This window comes from Oncorhynchus kisutch, linkage group LG30, assembly GCF_002021735.2.
Source record: "Oncorhynchus kisutch isolate 150728-3 linkage group LG30, Okis_V2, whole genome shotgun sequence".
NCBI classification, from domain to species: domain Eukaryota; kingdom Metazoa; phylum Chordata; class Actinopteri; order Salmoniformes; family Salmonidae; genus Oncorhynchus; species Oncorhynchus kisutch.
The window spans coordinates 6,203,624-6,226,284 of NC_034203.2; the positions used below are offsets into that span (position 1 = coordinate 6,203,624).

General features: G+C 42.1%; 1 protein-coding gene across 4 annotated transcripts in view; it reads left to right on the forward strand.

Annotated features, from left to right (window-relative positions):
• The window catches only part of LOC109875210 (activated CDC42 kinase 1), a 131,876-nt gene extending 115,464 nt beyond the window's left edge, over positions 1 to 16,412 (forward strand). For all 4 annotated transcript variants that reach the window (XM_031810222.1, XM_031810220.1, XM_020467456.2 and 1 more), the window contains 3 exons: positions 11,648 to 11,743; positions 12,157 to 12,284; positions 12,691 to 16,412. In XM_031810222.1, coding sequence (XP_031666082.1) covers positions 11,648 to 11,743; positions 12,157 to 12,284; positions 12,691 to 12,697 — 231 coding nt within the window. In that variant the 3' untranslated portion in view covers positions 12,698 to 16,412. The remainder of the gene's footprint in view (positions 1 to 11,647; positions 11,744 to 12,156; positions 12,285 to 12,690) is intronic.
• Positions 16,413 to 22,661: the final 6,249 nt, after the last annotated feature.

Genomic DNA, 22,661 nt, shown 5'->3' on the forward strand with positions numbered 1-22,661 from the left:
ACAATGGGCAAAACTTTCTAACCAATCAATCTAAATCAACACTCTCAACCAATCAAGTATCCATCAAAGCTGATTTAAAAGATTACACTCTGGAATGACATTCAGAAAAATATTTGTTCTTTTTTTTTTATTCAGGGAATATCCATTGAGACCAGGGTTTAATTCACATGGGTGAATTAATCACAGTAAGACAACAATCAAATACAATCTGAAACCAAACAGCGATCAATACAATGTAAAAGAAATTCAAAATACAGAACACAATGTAAGAATAGCATTCCTCAGCTACTATGTCCTCAATAGTTTTAAATTGGGTTTCCTAGGTACAGACTAGAAAGAAAGAGAATGAGAGAGAGAGAGAGAGAGAGAGTAAGAGAGGAGGATGGAAAGAGAGAGAGAAAGTGGGAGATAGAGAGAGTGGATGAAAAAAAGAGAGTGGGTGGAAAGGTACGAGAGAGATATACAGCAAGCAGGTCAGAGAGAGAGAGAGAGAGAGAGAGAGAGAGGGGACATTTATTGACATACCATACCAAGAGGTTCTCTACCTGGGGCTAGCCATAAATCAGGTGTAGAGTGTACAATTGCGAGCAACACTAATACAGTACATCTTTGCCCCCAACCCATGTCATTGGCACAGTCTTAAGGTAAGCTCTAGGAATACCACTCCTAAAGGCAAGTCTGTGGGTTAAGTTGCAATAAACACCTAAATTGAATATAATATTGTTGTGCTCTTGATCAATTGATGAAAGTATGACTGCGTCTGAAATGGCACCCCATCCCCAAAAGTAGGGCATTATATAGGGAAGAAGGTGTCATTTCAGACACCAATCCCAATCTGCCTTCAGAACGTGCCTTCAGAAAGTATTCACACGCCATTGACTTTTTCCACATTGTGTTACAGCCTGAATTTAAAATGTATGACATGAATATTTTTTTTGTAACTGGCCTACACACAATACACCATAATGTCAAAGTGTAATTCTATATATTTTTTATATTTTTTATTTTTACAAATGTATTAAAAATGTAAAGCTGAAATGTCTTTACTCAATAAGTATCCGACCCCTTTGTCATGGCAAGCCTTAATACGTTTACGATTAAAAACTAGCTGCATGGACTCAAGCTCACAGAACGGTTCCGCTGAAGCGCGTAGCGCCTAAAAATAATTCTGTGCTCGGTAGAAACACTCACTACCAAGTTCCAAACTGCCTCTGGAAGCAACATCAGCAGAAGCACTGTTCGTAGGGAGCGTCATGAAATGGGTTTCCATGACCAACCAGCTTCACACAAGACTGAGATCACCATGCGCAATGCCAAGCGTCGGCTGGAGTCGTGTAAAGCTCGCCGCCATTGGACTCTGGAGCAGTGGAAACGTGTTCTCTGAAGTGATGAATCATGTTTCACCATCTGGCAGTCCGATGGACAAATCTGGGTTTGGCTACTTGCCCCGAATGCATAGTGCCCAACTGTAAAGTTTGGTGGAGGAGGAATAATGGTCTGGAGCTAGTTTTCATGGTTTGGGCTAGGCCCCTTAGTTCCAGTGGAGGGAAATCTTGATGCTACAGCATACAATGACATTCTTGATGATTCTGTGCTTCCACATTTGTGGCAACAGTTTGGGGAAGGCCCTTTCTTGTTTCAGCATTACAATGCCCCCGTGCACAAAGCAAGGACCACACAGAAATGGTTTGTCGAGATCTGTGTGGAAGAACTTGACTCGTCTGCACAGAACCCTGACAACCCCATTTGAACACTTATGGGATGATTTGGAACACTGACTGCGAGCCAGGCCTAATCGCCCAACCTCACTAATGTTCTTGTGGCTGAATGGAAGCAAGGCCCCGCAGCAATGTTCCAACATCTGGTGGAATGCCTTCCCAGAAGAGTGGAGGCTGTTATAGCAGCAAAAGGGGGACCAACTCCTCCATATTAATGCCCGTGAATTTGGAATGAGATATTCGACGAGCAGGTGTCCACATACTTTTGGTCATGTAGTGTACCTCCCTGAAATCTCTGTACCTCTGTACCCCATAAGGTCCCTCAGTCGAGTAGTGAATTTCAAACACAGATTCCAGGGAGGTTTTGCAATGCCTCGCAAAGAAGGGCTCCTATTGATAGATGGAGAAGGGAAAAATACATTTGATTATCCCTTTGAGCATGGTGAAGATATATAAATACTGAATATAAGATCAGCGTCAACTCACCACCAGTACGACCAAGAATATGTTTTTCGCGATGCGGATCCTGTGTTCTGCCTTACAACCAGCGCCACGGGATGGTTCCCATGCAGCGACCCAAAAAAACGACTCAGAAAAAGAGGGAAACGAAGCGGTCTTCTGGTCAGACTCCGGAGACGGGCACATCGTGCACCACTCCCTAGCATTCTTCTTGCCAATGTCCAGTCTCTTGACAACAAGGTTGATGAAATCCGAGCAAGGGTAGCATTCCAGAGGGACATCAGAGACTGTAATGTTCTTTGCTTCACGGAAACGTGGCTCACCGGAGAGACGCAATCCGAAGCGGTGCAGCCAGCGGGTTTCTCCACGCATCACGCGGACAGAAACGAACATCTTTCTGGTAAGAAGAGGGGCGGGGGCGTATGCCTTATGGCCAACGTGACATGGTGTGATGAAAGAAACATACAGGAACTCAAATCCTTCTGTTCACCTGATTTAGAATTCCTCACAATCAAATGTAGACCGCATTATCTACCAAGAGAATTCTCTTCGATTATAATCACAGCCGTATATATCCCCCCCCAAGCAGACACATCGATGGCTCTGAACGAACTTTATTTAACTCTCTGCAAACTGGAAACGATTTATCCGGAGGCTGCATTCATTGTAGCTGGGGATTTTAACAAGGCTAATCTGAAAACAAGACTCCCTAAATTTTATCAGCATATCGATTGCGCAACCAGGGGTGGAAAGACCCTGGATCATTGTTACTCTAACTTCCGCGACGCATATAAGGCCCTGCCCCGCCCCCCTTTCGGAAAAGCTGACCACGACTCCATTTTGTTGATCCCTGCCTACAGACAGAAACTAAAACAAGAAGCTCCCACGCTGAGGTCTGTCCAACGCTGGTCCGACCAAGCTGACTCCACACTCCAAGACTGCTTCCATCACGTGGACTGGGAGATGTTTCGTATTGCGTCAGCCAACAACATTGACGAATACGCTGATTCGGTGTGCGAGTTCATTAGAACGTGCGTTGAAGATGTCGTTCCCATAGCAACGATTAAAACATTCCCCAACCAGAAACCGTGGATTGATGGCAGCATTCGTGTGGAACTGAAGGCGCGAACCACTGCTTTTAATCAGGGCAAGGTGTCTGGTAACATGACTGAATACAAACAGCGCAGCTATTCCCTCCGCAAGGCTATCAAACAAGCTAAGCGCCAGTACAGAGACAAAGTAGAATCTCAATTCAACGGCTCAGACACAAGAGGCATGTGGCAGGGTCTACAGTCAATCACGGACTACAGGAAGAAACCCAGCCCAGTCACGGACCAGGATGTCTTGCTCCCAGGCAGACTAAACAACTTTTTTGCCCGCTTTGAGGACAATACAGTGCCACTGACACGGCCTGCAACGAAAACATGCGGTCTCTCCTTCACTGCAGCCGAAGTGAGTAAGACATTTAAACGTGTTAACCCTCGCAAGGCTGCAGGCCCAGACGGCATCCCCAGCCGCGCCCTCAGAGCATGCGCAGACCAGCTGGCCGGTGTGTTTACGGACATATTCAACCAATCCCTATACCAGTCTGCTGTTCCCACATGCTTCAAGAGGGCCACCATTGTTCCTGTTCCCAAGAAAGCTGAGGTAACTGAGCTAAACGACTACCGCCCCGTAGCACTCACATCCGTCATCATGAAGTGCTTTGAGAGACTAGTCAAGGACCATATCACCTCCACCCTACCTGACACCCTTGACCCACTCCAATTTGCTTACCGCCCAAATAGGTCCACAGACGATGCAATCTCAACCACACTGCACACTGCCCTAACCCATCTGGACAAGAGGAATACCTATGTGAGAATGCTGTTCATCGACTACAGCTCGGCATTCAACACCATAGTACCCTCCAAGCTCGTCATCAAGCTCGAGACCCTGGGTCTCGACCCCGCCCTGTGCAACTGGGTACTGGACTTCCTGACGGGCCGCCCCCAGGTGGTGAGGGTAGGCAACAACATCTCCTCCCCGCTGATCCTCAACACTGGGGCCCCACAAGGGTGCGTTCTGAGCCCTCTCCTGTACTCCCTGTTCACCCACGACTGCGTGGCCACGCACGCCTCCAACTCAATCATCAAGTTTGCGGACGACACAACAGTGGTAGGCTTGATTACCAACAACGACGAGACGGCCTACAGGGAGGAGGTGAGGGCCCTCGGAGTGTGGTGTCAGGAAAATAACCTCACACTCAACGTCAACAAAACTAAGGAGATGATTGTGGACTTCAGGAAACAGCAGAGGGAACACCCCCCCATCCACATCGATGGAACAGTAGTGGAGAGGGTAGCAAGTTTTAAGTTCCTCGGCATACACATCACAGACAAACTGAATTGGTCCACTCACACAGACAGCATCGTGAAGATGCGCCTCTTCAACCTCAGGAGGCTGAAGAAATTCGGCTTGTCACCAAAAGCACTCACAAACTTCTACAGATGCACAATCGAGAGCATCCTGGCGGGCTGTATCACCGCCTGGTATGGCAACTGCACCGCACTCAACCGTAAGGCTCTCCAGAGGGTAGTGAGGTCTGCACAACGCATCACCGGGGGCAAACTACCTGCCCTCCAGGACACCTACACCACCCGATGCTACAGGAAGGCCATAAAGATCATCAAGGACATCAACCACCCGAGCCACTGCCTGTTCACCCCGCTGTCATCCAGAAGGCGAGGTCAGTACAGGTGCATCAAAGCTGGGACCGAGAGACTGAAAAACAGCTTCTATCTCAAGGCCATCAGACTGTTAAACAGCCACCACTAACATTGAGTGGCTACTGCCAACACACTGTCAATGCCACTGACTCTACTCCAGCCACTTTAATCATGGGAATTGATGGGAAATGATGTAAATATATCACTAGCCACTTTAAACAATGCTACCTTATATAATGTTACTTACCCTACATTATTCATCTCATATGCATACGTAGATACTGTACTCTATATCATCGACTGCATCCTTATGTAATACATGTATCACTAGCCACTTTAACTATGCCACTTGGTTTACATACTCATCTCATATGTATATACTGCACTCGATATCATCTACTGTATCTTGCCTATGCTGCTCTGTACCATCACTCATTCATATATCCTTATGTACATATTCTTTATCCCCTTACACTGTGTATAAGACAGTAGGTTTTTTTGGAATTGTTAGTTAGATTACTTGTTCGTTATTACTGCATTGTTGGAACTAGAAGCACAAGCATTTCGCTACACTCGCATTAACATCTGCTAACCATGTGTACGTGACAAATAAATTTGATTTGATTTGATTTGATTTAAATGACACTTTGGATGGTTTATCAATACACCCAGTCAATACAAAGATACGGGCATCCTTCCTTACTCAGTAGCCGGAGAGGAAGGAAACCACTTGGGATTTCACCATGAGGCCAATGGTGACTTACAACAGTTACATAGTTTAGTGGCTGTGATAGGAGAACTGAGGATGAACAACATTGTAGTTACTCCACAATACTAAGGGACAGATAGGAATTTACAGAATGACTACCTGGAGGAAAATGGGGGAGGGTCCTGCTTTTTCAATTTCAGTCAAGGGGAAGGTTTAGTATTTAAATCTAGTCCGGGGGGGGTCATGTAATTGAATTGATAAAATGTCAATATTTGTCAGTGTTAGTATTAGTTGCTTATTAGGCTATATATCGATGTGTGCCCGATGCCGCCCCTCATCTCTGATTCTCCACTGGGCGCGTAATATCAATTGTTTAGTGTGGTCTCGATCAAATGATCCATAGGGTATGAAGTACATGCTCAGAGAAGCATAGCGCAAAGATATATTTCTAAGATAGCTGCTGGGAAGGTGTAAATAAAACTAGGTTGCATTACACACCAACCCTTAGCCCCCGGCCTTCTCTGTTCTTGCTGATCAAATACTTGTTTTGTGTGCTGCTTAACCAGGAGCAGAGTCAAACGTTTATTCTGATTTCATTTTTTTTTTATTAGGCCTAGTCCAAAAAATGCACCATCTTGCTCATGTACTAGCCTATGTTCTGTTCAATTTGAGAAGGGGTGTGCGAAGATGAGAATGTGGACCGGTGTTCAACTTTGATAGCTGCCTACTACTATAATTGAATTTATTAAAGACAATATGTTTCTTGCCCATTCATGTATTTATCAGAGTTATTGACCTCACAATAAGCCAGATTTGAGTAACTTGAAGCAGCAGCCGCAGCACAATCTATCGGAAAAGGACAGCTCATATATACTGAAAGTAGGCATAATTCATTTCAACCATCTTCATTTTAATTACACTTTACTAACAGCAAGTTGGCTTTGTGTTGGAGCATATTTCCTTCTATTTAAGAAATGAAAGGTATTCCTACCTGTTTGACAGATGAAATTAGGCTAATAGTCTAATAGCTCGGCTATGGGTGAAAAATCCCACAATTTGTGCCACAGTTTAGACTACCAATAGATGCTGCGGTCAGTCAGAGTTGAGTGTAGCCTAATGGCCAAAAAGGGCAAAGGTGCAATGTATTCAAGGTTTAAGTCATCTAAAGTGTTATATGTCTAACTCAATATCACAAACCTGATTTGCCCTAACAGAAAAAGCATCCCTACAAATATATAAATGTATTATAATCCACATAATTCAAACTAAATGAGCTGTAGCAAGAGGAGAGAGACTGCATATACTAAAGACAATCAGAATGTGTCTTTAACCCTACATTATAATATAACTTATTTTGAACAAAAGCCAGGAATGAGTGAGTCACTCAGCCCTATGTTTCTGTTCCTGCATCTGTTGCCTATTTGAGTGTTTGTTTTTAACATCCTAGTGAATCTGTGATCACCAAGCCTCATGCAACTTCAAAATGTTGGATAAAGCAATTTCACAAGTACATCTGTTTTTATTTGTTGCTATTCTGTATTAAAGGCTTTACATTTTTTTTTTCTCATTAGAACACTCTCTGGTATTATTTCAGTTATTTAGTGTTTACACTTTTCCAAATGGGCAGAAAAATAATATTGTAATCTAACAGCACCTGTTTGTCATGCAACAGTATCTCTTGCGCTTTTGACAATCAATTGGAATGAGGCCTAACTCACTATTATTATTTTATTTTATAACTAAAATGCTTGACTGTATTTAAAGACATGGATGACTGGTGTGCTGTGCAACGACGTGCCCAAATTAATGATCTGATTGATATACTGTATATTGTAGTAGGCCTTTATGCCAATAAGTAAGTTATGTTAAAACAGCTACAGTAAACAGGACTCTTAGGCCTACAGCTCCATGTAATTTCAATAACTTAATTTTAATAAAAACCTTGTACCCACCTGTCCCTGACATTTCCTAAATATTTATATGTTCCACTCTAGCAGTAGGCCTACATAAAGATAAATATGGTAAAACACTAAAACTTCCTGAGCATTTCTTCCTCCAAGCACCATGAAGGTCTACTGCGCAATATGGATATTAACAGTAGAATAGATGGTACTCGATGAGTAGCCTACCAATAGCCACCAGTCTAATAAATTATTTAATATACACAATCACAAAGAAATCCTTTTTTTATGTATAAGGAGGTCATAAAACAATGGTACTAAAAATAACAGAATAGCATGTATGTATCTGTGCTATAGTAGCTGAGGCTATGGCTGCGCAATGTCAATGAAATTAACTTGTTCATTTAGCAGACATCACATGCTTATATTCCCCAGCCCGTTACAATATGAACATGATGGAATATAACAGAATACAATAAAAAGGATATTTTCCCCAAATCTGTATTTACTGATTGTAATCAGTAGGCATGTAGCTGTGATTATTCTATGAAAACATTGTATTTTGAAAGAGAGACCATCTGTAAAACAATTTGTGTTCGGCAAAACTAGGTTAATTAAAAACCTTGGCATATGCTCTTTCGGATAGGGTATAGCAATCAAAGCATCTGACCTGCATGGACCTCTGTTGGATTATTTGGAAAAGTAAGCAAGCACCAACACGCTTCATGAAGACGCCCTCCAAGATCCCCTCTGGTGGTCGAACTAGCATTAATGGCAACAATGGCTGACCGTAAAATACTATGACTTCATGCACGCCAACATGCCATAACATTCCGCAGCATCCCGCAAGCTGTGCTGCTGTATGATGCAACTTTTAAATGAGGACCCACTGTATAAGCACAAGCAAAATCCTAGAGGACAACCTGATTCACCAGACACTGGGAGATGATTCATCTTTCAGTAGGCCAATAACCCAAAACACAAGGCCAAATCTACACGAGTTTCTTACCAAGAGTTAAAGTGGCTGAGTTACAGTTTTGACATAAATCTACTTGAAAATCTATGGCAAGACCTGAAAATGTATAGCAATGATCAACAACCAATTTGACAGATCTTGAAAGATTTTGAAAGGAATAATAGGCAAATGTTGCACAATCCTGGTGTTGGTTCTACTAAGTTTTGACCCCGGGGTGTGAATACTTAAATTTGCAAACATTTCTAAAAACATGTTTTCACTTTGTATTGTGTGTAGATGGGTGAGAAAAAAATGTATTCAAGCAATTTTGAATTTAAGGCTGTAACCACAAAATGTGGAATAAGTCAAGGCGTATGAATACTGTATATTTGAGGGAAAAGAGTGCCATTTCAGACGCAGCCGTTGTTTTGTTGTTGCATGTGCCATCATTGAACAGGAGGGGGCAACAGAAGGCAATTCTTGACCAGTCTTTACGTAACATTAACTCCTGTTTAGGCACTGTTTGTGTGCTTACTGTTTTGTTTGCTTGCTTGCATCTACTCCTTACTGGTGGATTGATTGCTTCCTCACTAAACTGAAATTCAATATTACAAACTGTAACCAAATTGCAATTGATGTAGAACAATCAAATATATAATTTGTGCACAGAGACCACTTGGGTGATGGATATACTGCGCAAAAGGCCTTGGAAAAGGATCAATAGGGAGTCTGGATTAAAGCAGTCTGTCAGTCACTCACTCTCACTCATTAAAGATAGTGATGCACCGCTATAACATTTTTGGCCAATGCCGATATCCAATATTTTCCTTGCCCCCCCAATGATAATGATAACCCATATATCCAGGCTGTATCACATCCGGCCGTGATTGGAAGTCCCATAGGGCGGCGCACAATTGGCCCAGTGTCGTCCGGGTTTGGCCGGGGTAGGCCGTCATTGTAAATAAGAATCTGTTCCTAACTGACTTGCCTAGTTAAATAAAGGTTACACACACACCACACTGACCAAAACGTAATTTTGTTAATAACATTATAATTTAATGCGTTCATACATTTTTTATATAGTGTAATCAATGTGTAACAACTATCACTCGTATTTCAAATTCACAACGATTCGTCGATAAGTATGCTGATACTGGTAAAGTTGTCTCGTGCACCTACAGTGCTGGTCATTAAAAAAGCTAGCTAGTTCATGGATGCCAACAATGTTCTTCCTCAAAAACATAGCAAAACGAAATTACTGTTCCAGTAGCTATATTTAGCTAGCTAAATATATAGCTAGGTGTCATCATCTAAAATAACCCTAATTTATAAGACGGTTCTTATTTGATTAATGGTGGTCGGACCCATCTATGTGAAGCTAGCCACAATAAGGATTAGCCACAATAGCGGACTTTGCGGTTAGCTTTCAAAATAAAAGTGTGTCTTTAACAGTGATGCAAATGAATACAAATAGTAGAATTATCCCATAATTGAATAGATCATGCTAAATGAGGTTGGAATGTTTCTATATAAAATCAACAAGACAATTTATTAATTTGACAAAATTATTTTGAAATCACACTGGATGTATTATACTTTAGAATTGCATTAGGGGCATACTTATTTAATTGTACAGCCTTACCCCATGTCATTGATCCACAATCCATAGGTATCGGTCTACTCCGTGACACCCAGAGAACATTAGCGTCGTAGCTCTTATTGCGGGACTCTAAAACAACTGTGAATTGAGCCACATTTATTGGCAACCTTTCGTGTATTGAACACTATTCCTGAGGAAAAAAAATACTGCATGGATGTTTTGGAGACTGATAACTCTGAGGAGGACGTTGGGGGAAAAAATATATTGGGTATTGAGTAGACTGATACCCCATTTCTTCCCCAATCCTTAGGTAAAGCTGTACAGCGCAATATGAATGTAAATACACACAATAGGCTGACTGGGGAGGTGATTTCACAGTCACAGTCCCGCCATAAGCGCTACAATGATAATTTTGGCATAAACCTTCACAGTTGTGTTCTGTGGGTGTAGACTGATACCCCATTTCATTGCTTCACATTCCAACCTTGTTTAACATTATCTAGCGTAAATATGGCATGATTCCACCTACTGTAACGTTCTGCATCACTTTCAAATATGTACCTTTTATTTTGAAGGCAAACCGCAAATTCCACTATTGTGCCTAATCCTTATTGTGGCTAGCTTCACAACACAGTCAGGTCGAGCCTCACTAGCCAGATGAAGCTAGCTGGCTGCTTATAACGTTAGCTTTGGGCAACAGGGTTAAGTAGCTGGCTAGCTATTTATTTTCATGAACTGAAGTTCAAATCCAGTAGGCGAACAACAAGTGGCTACCTAGCTAATACTTACTCACAAGGAGTCCTAGTCCAAGGAGTCCTTGTTTTCAGGTTGGTTGTATTGGTGCTAGCTATGTAACGCTACCAAGCTAAAGTTAGCTAGCTACCCCAGAAGTTGCGCTCGAACAAATAATGCTTTATTACCAACGCGGTATTGTAAACACGTCGTTCGTGGCCGGTGGTTGCTTGCTGCAGACTTTTTTGTACATCTTTGACAGTGCTACTGATTAGTGGTGGCACTTGGCTTGCACGTGCAAATTCAGAACACACAACATTCTATATTAGAACTGTGTCAAATTAAAAGCTTATTTAACGTATCAAATAGTGTTATTGTAAAATAGTGTTATTTGACGTGTATCTTTTTTGACACGCAAAGTCCCAAACGCCGATATGTTCACCGATATATCGTGCATCCCTAATTAAAGCACTCACTTACTCATTATAGAATTTACTCACTCACTGCAATCTGATTCACTACCCTTCTCCAAAAGTGTGCACTCATTTACTCCCTCATGCATTTAACAGCATTGGATTGGTGCAAGGATGGCTGCAGACACTTTCCACCATATTCCTCACACAAGTCTATTCCTTTTAAATCCATGAGGGGGCGTGTGTGAGTGCACACTTCGGGATAAGGGTAGAGAAACAATGTAGCCAATCACTCACACCAAAAGAATGACAGACACTCAAAAATGCATAATTGAATTACTCTTGATAAGTTTTTGTTTATGTTGTTTTGATTGACAGCAGAGGTCTGCCGAGCTGATTGGTCAGTGTAGCAGCAACATTGACCTAATTTGTTGTTTGTGTGGCATCCACAGGTGCAGGAGGCGGTCCATGGCGTGACTATAGAGGAGTGTCAGACAGCCCTCCAGAACCACAACTGGAACGTGCAGAAAGCTGTGCACTACCTCAAGGTAGGGGCCCTTGGCGGTAGTACACTATTACCTTGCCACACTATTGAGCTGTACTTCGTTGTATAAAGGGTCTATTATACCAGTGATCACCACAGCCCTAGTAAACCTTCTACAAGTCAAGAGTAAATAATTAGATCTGAGCCTTAGGAAGTTGTGTGTAAAAAGCATGAGTTGACCCACAGTTGGAGAGTTGCTGAGTAAAGGAATAGTAAACTTATGAAAAAATATTCACATGCAAAAAAAACTCTCAATGATTTGTAAACAGGCAGTTGTAGATGTAGATTGTGTGACTTCATTTTTCTTACGGACGTTGTGCAAATAGAACAGCACTAGCTTAAAAACGGTATTGAAATATCTGATGATGGATACATAAGTTCTGATGGTGAGTTGTAAACTGATCCTGTTGCTCTCAGGTTGAGCAGCTTTTCTGTCTTGGCCTGAAGACCAGGACGGAGTGTCTCAAGGTGCTGGAGTATTATGACTGGAACCTGGAGGTGGCCAGCACTCAGCTCCTGGACTCCTACGGCTCCTTCCGGCAAAGGTAAAATAGGGACCCCATGGAACTTAGAGAATTTAGGAGAACCTAACCCTGCTGGGCAGGCTTTTGCTCCAGACAAGCAGGCATATTCAGTAGGGCACACTCACTGTTACAAAATGTTTTTAAATTAAACATGTAAATTCACTTTTCTTATTGGACACGTCAAGGTAGTCCCCATCTCAGTCAGTTTTATTCAGTTTTGTACAAGACACTGATTCTACTAATCAAGAATCAGTTAGTTGTGTGTTGCTGCTTGGTCCAGCCCTATAACCTCTGAATATACTCTGTCTATCCACAACTTCAACTGTATTGACTCACGTTAATCTAGCACCAAATAAACTAGATGGAATTGTGAATTTACTTTGATTTGTTTTCGAAACATCAATATAAACCTCTCCTCCGATTGCAGGCGGTGACCGATGTCACAAGGAGCAACGGCTGAGTCCGTTCAGAACTCATTTCATTCATCAGCGGTCTTTGAAGGGGCGGAGTCTGCTACCGTCTCTCCGTTACGATTTGCCAGATGCATCCAATATGCAGTCCACACTGAGGACCTGGAAGCTAACCCGCACTAACACCGAATAGGAGCGGAAGTCTGCTTAGAACGCAAGGAGTGGAACCATACTCTTGAAGGGACCATGTTGTCTGCTGGTCCCTTACCTAAAGCTCAGCACTGAAGGAAAAATGTCCTCTTTCGGTGCTGGTCTATACCCAATTCAGTTATATCACTGCCACAATAGACCAACTTAGATTACCCCTTTGTGTTATTACTAACTTATATGAATCAGGGTCATATTGCATCCCTTTGAAAATCAACAGAAACGGCAGTACCATAGTAAAAGAGTAGACCTCTCCTCTGCCAAAGCACTCCCCTACACCCCTACTGTATGTGTGCTGTGTTAGGCGGCAGCGTAGCCTAGTGGTTAGAGTGTTGGACTAGTAACCGGAAGGTTGCAAGTTCAAACCCCCGAGCTGACAAGGTACAAATCTGTCGTTCTGCCCCTGAACAGGCAGTTAACCCACTGTTCCTAGGCCATCATTGACAATAAGAATTTGTTCTTAACTGACTTGCCTAGTTAAATAAAATAAAGGTAGGCCCCTCAGTTTGGATAGGGACTTTGTTTTCGGGTTGTCAGCATCTTTCTGCTGCAATGCCCGCCTTCCCAGGCCTCCCAAGGTGCTCTACTGCGTTTCAGCAGAGGTCAAAGTTCAAAAAGCCCACCTGGAAGGAGAGAACGAACATTAAAGAGAACTAAACAATATGCATCTGGTCCACGTTTAAGTGGACTCCTTTTATGTTCTGTTCTACAGAGTTCTATTTGATTTATATTAAGGAGAGGAATTACTTTTTTATGCACACATACAGTATATTATATATAAGAAGAGTTCAGATGTTTTGAGTTTATATATTTGCAGCGAATATGTGCTGAAATGTGGTGTTTTTTCTTTTTAGTTCTCTGTTCTTTCATATATTTTGCTTTTGAACCGGTTGTTTGAAAAGGACATATTGAAAATGTTCAACTCTCTTGAGATGTTTTATTTTCATTTGATCAGTTAAGCCGTTTATGTTAGAATGTGCTCCCCCTGAATTGAGTTCACTTGTGGCTCTAAGTACTATTAATTTGATCCACTCCAAATGTCCATTTAATCGTTCCCTACTGGTGAACAGAACGATTTGACACCTGACTCTTTTTTTGTGCTCCCTCACTATCTACTCTTAAGTACTTTTCCCACACAAAACTACTGTTGAAAATGGCCCGCTGGCTTGCTTATTTTCAAAGCACATCGATACTTAAATAATTAATTAAGAACGTTGCCAGTGCTCCAGGACAAAGATTTCCCGAGCAGAGACAATACCCCTAGTAACTAGTCTTTACCTCAAGTATTAGGAGCTAAAACCTTTAGTCAGCACCCATAGGTTGCAGAGAATTTTGAGGGGAAGAAATGTCAGTACTGGCCCTAGTTGGTTACTCACATCAAGCACATGCAAGATCCAAAATGTCACAATACTGGATTAGACTCGGCCAATAAAGTATGCAGACCTCTCAAAACCTAGAACAAACTGTAATGTAAAATGTGAGTGTCTGTTTTCGATGTATTTTCTATACTGTGCTATCCTCTATATTCATCATAGACCAGTGGAGCAGAGATTCTGTAATGGTTGCACGCAACCTGCTGTTTTCCGTGTGTTATGATTCAAATTGTGTTTTTGAACATTAAGATTTTATAGTTGATTCCAATATGTAAATAAGTCTTACTGAGAAGGCCTGCAAACTAAACTCAAATCAGTTAAAATTCCAGCACAGACCAACGCGGTTAAACTGGCAGACTACAAGTAGACCGCTCCTACCAGTGTAGCGGGCTTGCAGGCTGGTCTTTCCCCAGTCTTTCTGTAGTCACTGTACCAATTTGGATGTTTGACTGGGTTTGTGCCTGTCTCTGTGTGTGAAACAGACTCTCTAGACATTCTCCAGTGTCTGTTTGTGAACACAGTGTACTGTCTCATAAACACTTTGCTCGTGTTACAAACTCAAACTTTGTCTCCTTGCCCTGTTCTTTCAGTCGTTTGCCCTCGCAGATAAGGTCTGGATGTGTTAAATCAATTTGACAGTACGCCCCATAGCCTATTGCAGGATTTAACCTGTAGTGACGCCCAGCCCGTGAACGGGACCGTTATCATCATCTGACACGAATTAGCATAATGCAACGGACATAAATCTTCCTAGAAAATCTTCCTATTCATGAAAATCACAAGTGAAATATATTGGAACACAGCTTAGCCTTTTGTTAATCACCCTGTCATCTTAGATTTTCAAAATATGCTTTACAGCCAACGCTAGACAAGCATTTGTGTAAGTTTATCATAGCCTAGCATAGCATTATGCCTTGCTAGCAGCAGGCAAACTTGTCACGGAAATCAGAAAAGCAATCAAATTAAATCCTTTACCTTTGATGAACTTCAGATGTTTTCACTCACGAGACTCCCAGGTAGACAGCCAAAGTTCATTTTTCCCAAAATATAATTTTTGTAGGAGAAATAGCTCCGTTTGTTCTTCACATTTGGCTGAGAAATCACCCGGAAATTGCGGTCACCACAACGCCCGAAAAATATTCCAAATTAGCTCCATAATATCGACAGAAACATGGCAAACGTTGTTTAGAATCCATCCTCAAGGTGTTTTTCTAATATCTATTCGATAATATATCCGTCGTGGCAATTCCTTTTTCTCTAGGACCGATTGGAGTAATGGCTACCTCTGCACTTTACGTGAGAATCTCTCTCGGAGCCACCATGTGACCACTTACGCAATGTGCCCCCATACGGCTATTCTTCAACAGAAATGCGTAAAACTACGTAGAAAGCGTAAGCTCGTTGATGGTACATTCACAGATATAGGGAGTCATTGGAACGCAGCGCTTTCAAAACCTGGGGCACTTCCGGATTGGATTTTTCTCAGGCTTTCGCCTGCAACATCAGTTCTGTTATACTCCGTTTAAAACGGGAACGTTTTTTTTTTTCTTTCAAAAATGAAAATACTGCCCCTAACACCAAGAGGTTATTAATAGAGTGAGGCGATCTGTCTTACCTATCCTCCCGTAAAGATTTATGCAAGCCAATCCTCAAAGGGCTGCGGTAAAGGGTACACGTTTTTGGTTTGGAACACAGCCATTGTAGAACTTTCTGAATGCAATAATAATTATCCTCTTCCAAACAGTCAAGGCCAGCTGTGACAAAAAGAGAATGCTTCCATTGCTGTGAACTCCTTGATATACATCAAAATCCATGTTGTAATTCCATGTCCCCATGTCTTACACCGTTGATATATTTGATACCAAGCTGCTGTAGTTGTAGAAGGACTGAAGCGACCTTGTGGTATTATTACCCAAATTAATGTTCTCCTGTTCATGTTTTTTTCAATGTTTTATGGTTGTATTACCTTTTTGTTGGTTTGTTAGTTCAATCCGACGTACCTGTACCAATGTACTTTCCCAGAAAGTGTTTTATTTTCACATGGCTGTACAGTAGATTTTCCCCCTGGGTGTTCGGAATTGTGCAAGAGGGCAAATGCAAGTTAATGCTGACGATGTATACATTTATTTTTTATTAAAGAATTAACTTTTTTTTTTATACCTTGCTCTCATTATGTCTGATTCTTTCTCTTGGAACATCTTGATGACCGTTGATTGGGTAGCATTTAATGCACAGCGAGGAAAGTGCCAATTATCACGCTCTTAGTTTGAAGTCAGAAAAGCATCTTACACAACACTTAGAAGAATGTGCAGCTAATTACTCACCTAGGACTAATTAGCAATAACGGGCTAAAGGGTAGCCTGACAGCTCTGTATGCTCTTAATTTAGCTGAAAGAGATTCTGTAACTACATATTTTTAATAATGCCTCAAATGAAATGCACTTAGCTAGCTTTGGGGCATCTTACTCGAGTCCCCTATGACATGTGCATCGTTTGTATGCACCTAAAGGACCAAATGGCCAAATCGATGGTTACGGTTTAATTTCAGTCTGTGTGCATGAAATGTGTGTACAGTAAAGTCCACCTTCTGTGTGTCTTGTGTTTGTGTGCGTATCCACCCTTTAATGGCCTTGGTTTGTGAGTGATCAATCTGAATCAATTAGGTTGATTGACTCAACCTCTTGACAGATGGCTTTGCTCTCTACAAGGACACAGACCTTGATTTATATTGATCCTAGTTTTCCCATTATAAATTAGTATTTTTCTTATTATAAGACGGTGCCACTTGTGTGAGTACATAAAGTGATCTTCCTTTATACAGCTGATATGAAAATGTCCCATTTGTGTTTTATGATACAGTGGGATTTCTGATGATGATTTAAAATGACTCGCAGTCAATAAAAAGAAAAATGTATCTTTATTATGCAATAAATGTCAGTTATGTAGCTATGGAGTCGCTTGTTATAAATATTGGAGGTTGGCATTTCCAAGATAGAGGGCCTGAACATACTCTTTCTCATACACACGCACTGCCACTTTCTGGGCTGCTGAACTTTTGCTTACTAATGAAAAGTGCATGTCCTCCATTCGTCTTTGTGATGTCTGCACAGTATGGTTGCCGTTCCTAGACAAAATTAATAATATCTGTCGTCCCGATCCTTATGGGCTAGAGGAGGCATCGGCGTCAGAAGATTCCCCAGAGAAATTATTTTGTTTCTCGCAAATAAAAAGGGAGAAAAGGAAAGGCTAGAGAGGAAAGATGTAGAAATAAATTGAATCAAGTAAAATGTTATGTCATATGCTACTGGTGTAGACGAACAGTGAAATGCTTACTTGCAGCCCCCTTCCCAACAATGCAGAGAAAAAAAGAGAAATAATAGAAAAATAATAACACGAGGAATAGCTAAATGCACAATGAGTAACGCTAACTTGGCTATTTTCATGGGCTACCCGTACTGAGTCGATGTGCAGGGGTACGAAGTAATTGAGCTAGAGATATGTACATATAGGTAGGGATAAAATGACTAGGCAACAAGATAGATATAATCAGCGTATGTGATGAGTTAGTGCAAAAAGAGTCCATGAAGATTGTCCCGGTTGCTATTGGTTAACTATTAAACTACCTATTTAGCAGTCTTATGGCTTGGGGGTACAGTAGAAGCTCTACATAGTCCTGTTGATTCCAGACTTGGAGCATCGATACCGCTTGCCATGCGGTAGCAGAGAGAGAAATGTCTATGACTTGGGTGGTTGGAGTCATTAACAATTTCTAGGGCCTTCCTCTGACACTGCTTGGTATAGAGGTCCTTGATGGCAGGGAGCTCGGCCCCAGTGATGTACTGGGCCGTACGCACCACCCTCTGTAGCGTCTTGCGGTCGGTCGGGTGCCAAGCATTTGCCATACCAAGCGGTGAAGCCACCAGTCAAGATGCTCTCAATGTTGCAGCTGTAGAACTTTTTGAAGATCTGAGGGCCCATGCCGAATATTTTTGATCTCCTGAGGGGAAAGAAGCGTTGTCGTGCCTTCTTCACGACTGTGTTGGTGTGTGTTGACCATGATAATTCCTTAGTGATATGGCTCTCGACCCTCTCCAGTACAGCCCCATCGATGTGGATTTGGACATGCTCGGCCCAGGATCCAGGGAGGTGTTCAGTCCCAGGGTGCTGAGCTTTGTGATTAACTTGAGTGCGCAAGGGTGTTGAACACTGAGCTATAATCAATGAACACCATTCTCATGTAGGAGTTCCTCTTGTCCTGGTGGGAGAGGGCAATGTGGAGTGCAATAGAGATTGCATTACTGTGGATCTGTTAGGGTGGTATGCGAAATGGAGTGGGTCCAGGGTGTCTGGGCTGATCGTGTTAATTTGAGTGATGACCAGCTTTTAAAGCATTTCATGGCTAAAGATGGGAGTGCCACAGGGCGATGGTCATTTGGACAGGTTACCTTGACCTTCTTGGGTACATGGACTATGGTGGTCTGCTTGAAACATGTAGGTATTACAGACTGGTCACACAATGCAGATAGCCCGGTTAGCCAATGTGTGTGGGAGCACTGGTTGGTCGGCCCAATTGAGGTAGTATGTACATCAGAACGCAAACCTGTGTGTAAAGCCATCATTGACATCATAAATGCATGGTTTCTGTGAAAATATACGTGAAATGTACATATCTCAAGATGATCTTCGGCCCCAGGCGCCACCTGACATCAAGCCATCATATTGCTCTAAAAACAATGCCATCACTACCTAATGCTGGCAAAATAATGACAGACTGCTCTGGGGAATGGTTAGCTAAAATGTTGCGGTTGTCCCCAATGCTACTCAAACACTCAGCATACGCTCAGCCATCCTCCCTGACCAACCACCCTACTTTATTTTCTGTCTAAAGCAACCAGACCATTACTACATACATGATATTATCATACATATTGGAGTTACACAAAAATATGTATAATGTCCTTCACATGGCTCTGAGGTTGGTTAGAGCGTTGGACTAGTAACCGGAAGGTTGCAAGTTCAAACCCCTGAGCTGACAAGGTACAAATCTGTCATTCTGCCCCTGAACAGGCAGTTAACACACTGTTCCTAGGCTGTCATTGAAAATAAGAATTTGTTCTTAACTGATTTGCCTAGTTAAATAAAGGTAAAATAAACATGGCTCTGAGGCCAGGCTGTTTATCTGGGAATGATCTGTCCATATTATTTTTTTTAATTATACTTTCAGTTCCTAATATCAGTCATTGCATTTCAATTTACCTTGTCCCATTTAGATTACATTTACTTTGCGGACTCATTGCTATGGTCAATACTTATTTAACCTTTATTTAACTATGCAAGTCAAATTCTTATTTGCAATGACAGCCTACCCCGTTCAAACCAGGATAACGCTGGGCCAACCTATGGGACTCCCAATCACAGCCAGATGTGATACAGCCTGGATTCGAATCAGGGACTGTAGTGACACCTCTTGCACTGAGATGCAGTGCCTTAGACCGCTGTTCCACTCAGGAGCGAGTGTACTGTTGGAGGCTCTCTCTCTCTTTATCTGTTTGTTTTGGTCTCTCTCTCCTTTTCCCTCAATCTCTGTGCCTCTCCTCCTTTAATTTCTCTTTCCCTTGAAGCGCAGCCCTTCCGTAAAGAATCACCTTGTGACGTATGATCACTAGGCTGAGGATAGGAGGAGAGAGAGGCAGTTAACTGTGAAATGGAACTAGTAGTCGACAGTGCTTAAAAACAATTTTAAAAATGATATAGGCAGAGCAGATGATTTAGTGAGCGCAGTCACTACTTGCCAGTGCCACTTCCCCTCTTCATGATCCCTTTCTATTAACTCACAAAGTTCAGTTACCGGGCAGTCCCATGTGTCTTGCCGCTTGCTCTCTCTCCCTCACTGGCTGTTTCTCTTTCTCTCCCTCTCCCTCTGTCATTTGCTATATTTTGAGTAAAGTGTGTATAGTTCCTAAATGAACAATGGGATTGACTGTGGTGAAATTCTGTACACCTCAGTACACATCAGCATAGTCTACCGACTTTGTGGAGGAGTGGGTCTGCATGCATGTGTGTTTGTTTGTGATGTATATATGCAATCATTGCCTTTATTTGAGTTTGTGACAGGTGTGTGCGTGTGTACAAGAAAATGTGTTATGGTCTGTGTGTGTCCGCCTGTCTGTGTGTGCTTTGTCTGTTGTATTGTCTGGTGTGGGTGGCGGTAGGTAGTTGGGTGCACATACTCTTTCTAGCTTTCCACACAGTGACAGGCCACTACTGTGAGAACACACTTAGCGGAACGCTTAGACCACTTGGCCATCACCTACAGCATAATAGCATGATAAGTGAGGAAGTACTAATATAACGGACTGCCAGATTCAATCTCAAAATGTACTAAACATCAAGGTCAGAGGTACATTCAGTGGTCATGAGGCCAGGTGGCTGTCTTCCAGCCATTACCCCTTTAGTGCCAATGCAATGCCCGATTTAGCACTGGTATCGATCGCTCGCTCCTCTCCTCTTTCACACTCTCTCTTCCTCACTCTCCTCTCTTTCTCTACACCCCATTAAGGTTCTAAGATCCACAGTGAGTTCTCATCAGAGAGGCCCCAGGCTGGGAGCTGAACCGAAGAACTCACTGACAGAGGGAGAGATCCGAGGGAAGGAGGGATAAAGAAGGAAGGGGGAAGGAAATTTGATAAGCTTCATATGAGCGCAGAGTAACTTTTCTCAATCCACAGACAGTGAGACACACAAACAAGCACAAACATATATTACATGACCAAAATTATGTGGACACCTGCTCGTCGAACATCTCATTCCAAAATAATGGGCATTAATATGGAGTTGGTCCTGTGGGGACTTGCTTCCATTCAGTCACGAGCATTAGTGAGGTCGGGCACTGATGTTGAGCAATTAGGCCTGTCTCGCAGTCAGCGTTCAAATTCATCCCAATGGTTTTCGATAAGGTTGAGGTCAGGGCTCTGTGCATGCCAGTCAAGATCTTCCACACCGATCTTGACAAGCCATTTCTGTACGGACCTCACTTTGTGCATGGGGACATTGTCATCCTGAAACAGGAAAGGGCCTTCCCTATACTGTTGCCACAAAGTTGAACGCACAGAATGATCTAGAATGTCATTGTATGCAGTAGCGTTAAGGCTTACCTTCACGGGAACTAAGGGGCCTAACCCGAACTATGAAAAACAGCCTCAGACCATAATTCCTTCTCAAACAAACTTTACAATTGGCACTATGCATTGGGGCAGGTAGTGTTCTCCTGGCATCCACCAAACCCAGAATCGTCCGCCAGACAGCCAGATGGTGAAGCGTACAAGCATACAAGAGGTTTTGTAGTGATTCCTATTCTGTTGATGTAAATAATATTTGTTGGTCTGTGGTGTGTAATGCGGAGCAACTAGACGCTGCACTTGACGCGTTTATGAAATTGCATATTCCAGTTATTATTAAGCATGCACCCATTAAGGAAATGACTGTAAAAACTGTTAAAATTTTAAAAGATTATGGTTGAGAGGGATGAGGCAAAAAGAATGGCAAATAAGTCTGGCTGCACAACCCATTGGCAAACGCACTGTGACTAAATTGGATAAAAAATAAACTATATTATGAAACAAAGATAAATTATATATCTATTGATAGAAAAAAGCTTTTGATAAATGTATAAATGAAACTATAAATGAAATTTCACCTCCATCATTCAATGAATCGGATAGCTCATTCATCACAAAACCCACTGATATTGCCAATTACTTTATAATGATTTTTTCATTTGCAAGATTAGCAAATTTAGGCATGACATGCCAGCAATAACCGCTGACACTACACATCAAATTATGAGACAAGCATTGTAATTTTGAATTCTGTAAAGTGAGTGTGGAAGAGGTGAAAAAGTTGTCTCTCAACAATGACAAGCCTCCGGCATCTGACAACTTGGATGGAAAATGACTGAGGATACTAGCGGATGATATTGTCACTCCTATTTGCCATATCTTCAATCTAAGCCTACTAGAACGTGTGTGCCCTCAGGCCTGGAGGGAAGCAAAAGTAATTCCGCTACCCAAGAATAGTAAAATCCCCTTTACCGGCTCAAATAGCCGACCAATCAGCCTGTTACCAACCCTTAGTAAACTTTTGGAAAAATGTTGTTTTACTGTAAACAAATTGACAACAGACTTTCAGCATGCTTATTGGAAAGGACATTCAACAAGCACTGCACTTACACAAATGACTGATGATTGGCTGAGAGAAATGAATGATAAAAAAAGATTATGGGAGCTATTTTGTTAGACTTCAATGCGGGTTTTGACATCGATCATAGTACGTCGCTGGAAAAAAGCATGTGTTATGGCTTTACATGCCTTTCTATATTGTGGATAAAGACCTGTCTAGCAGAACACAGA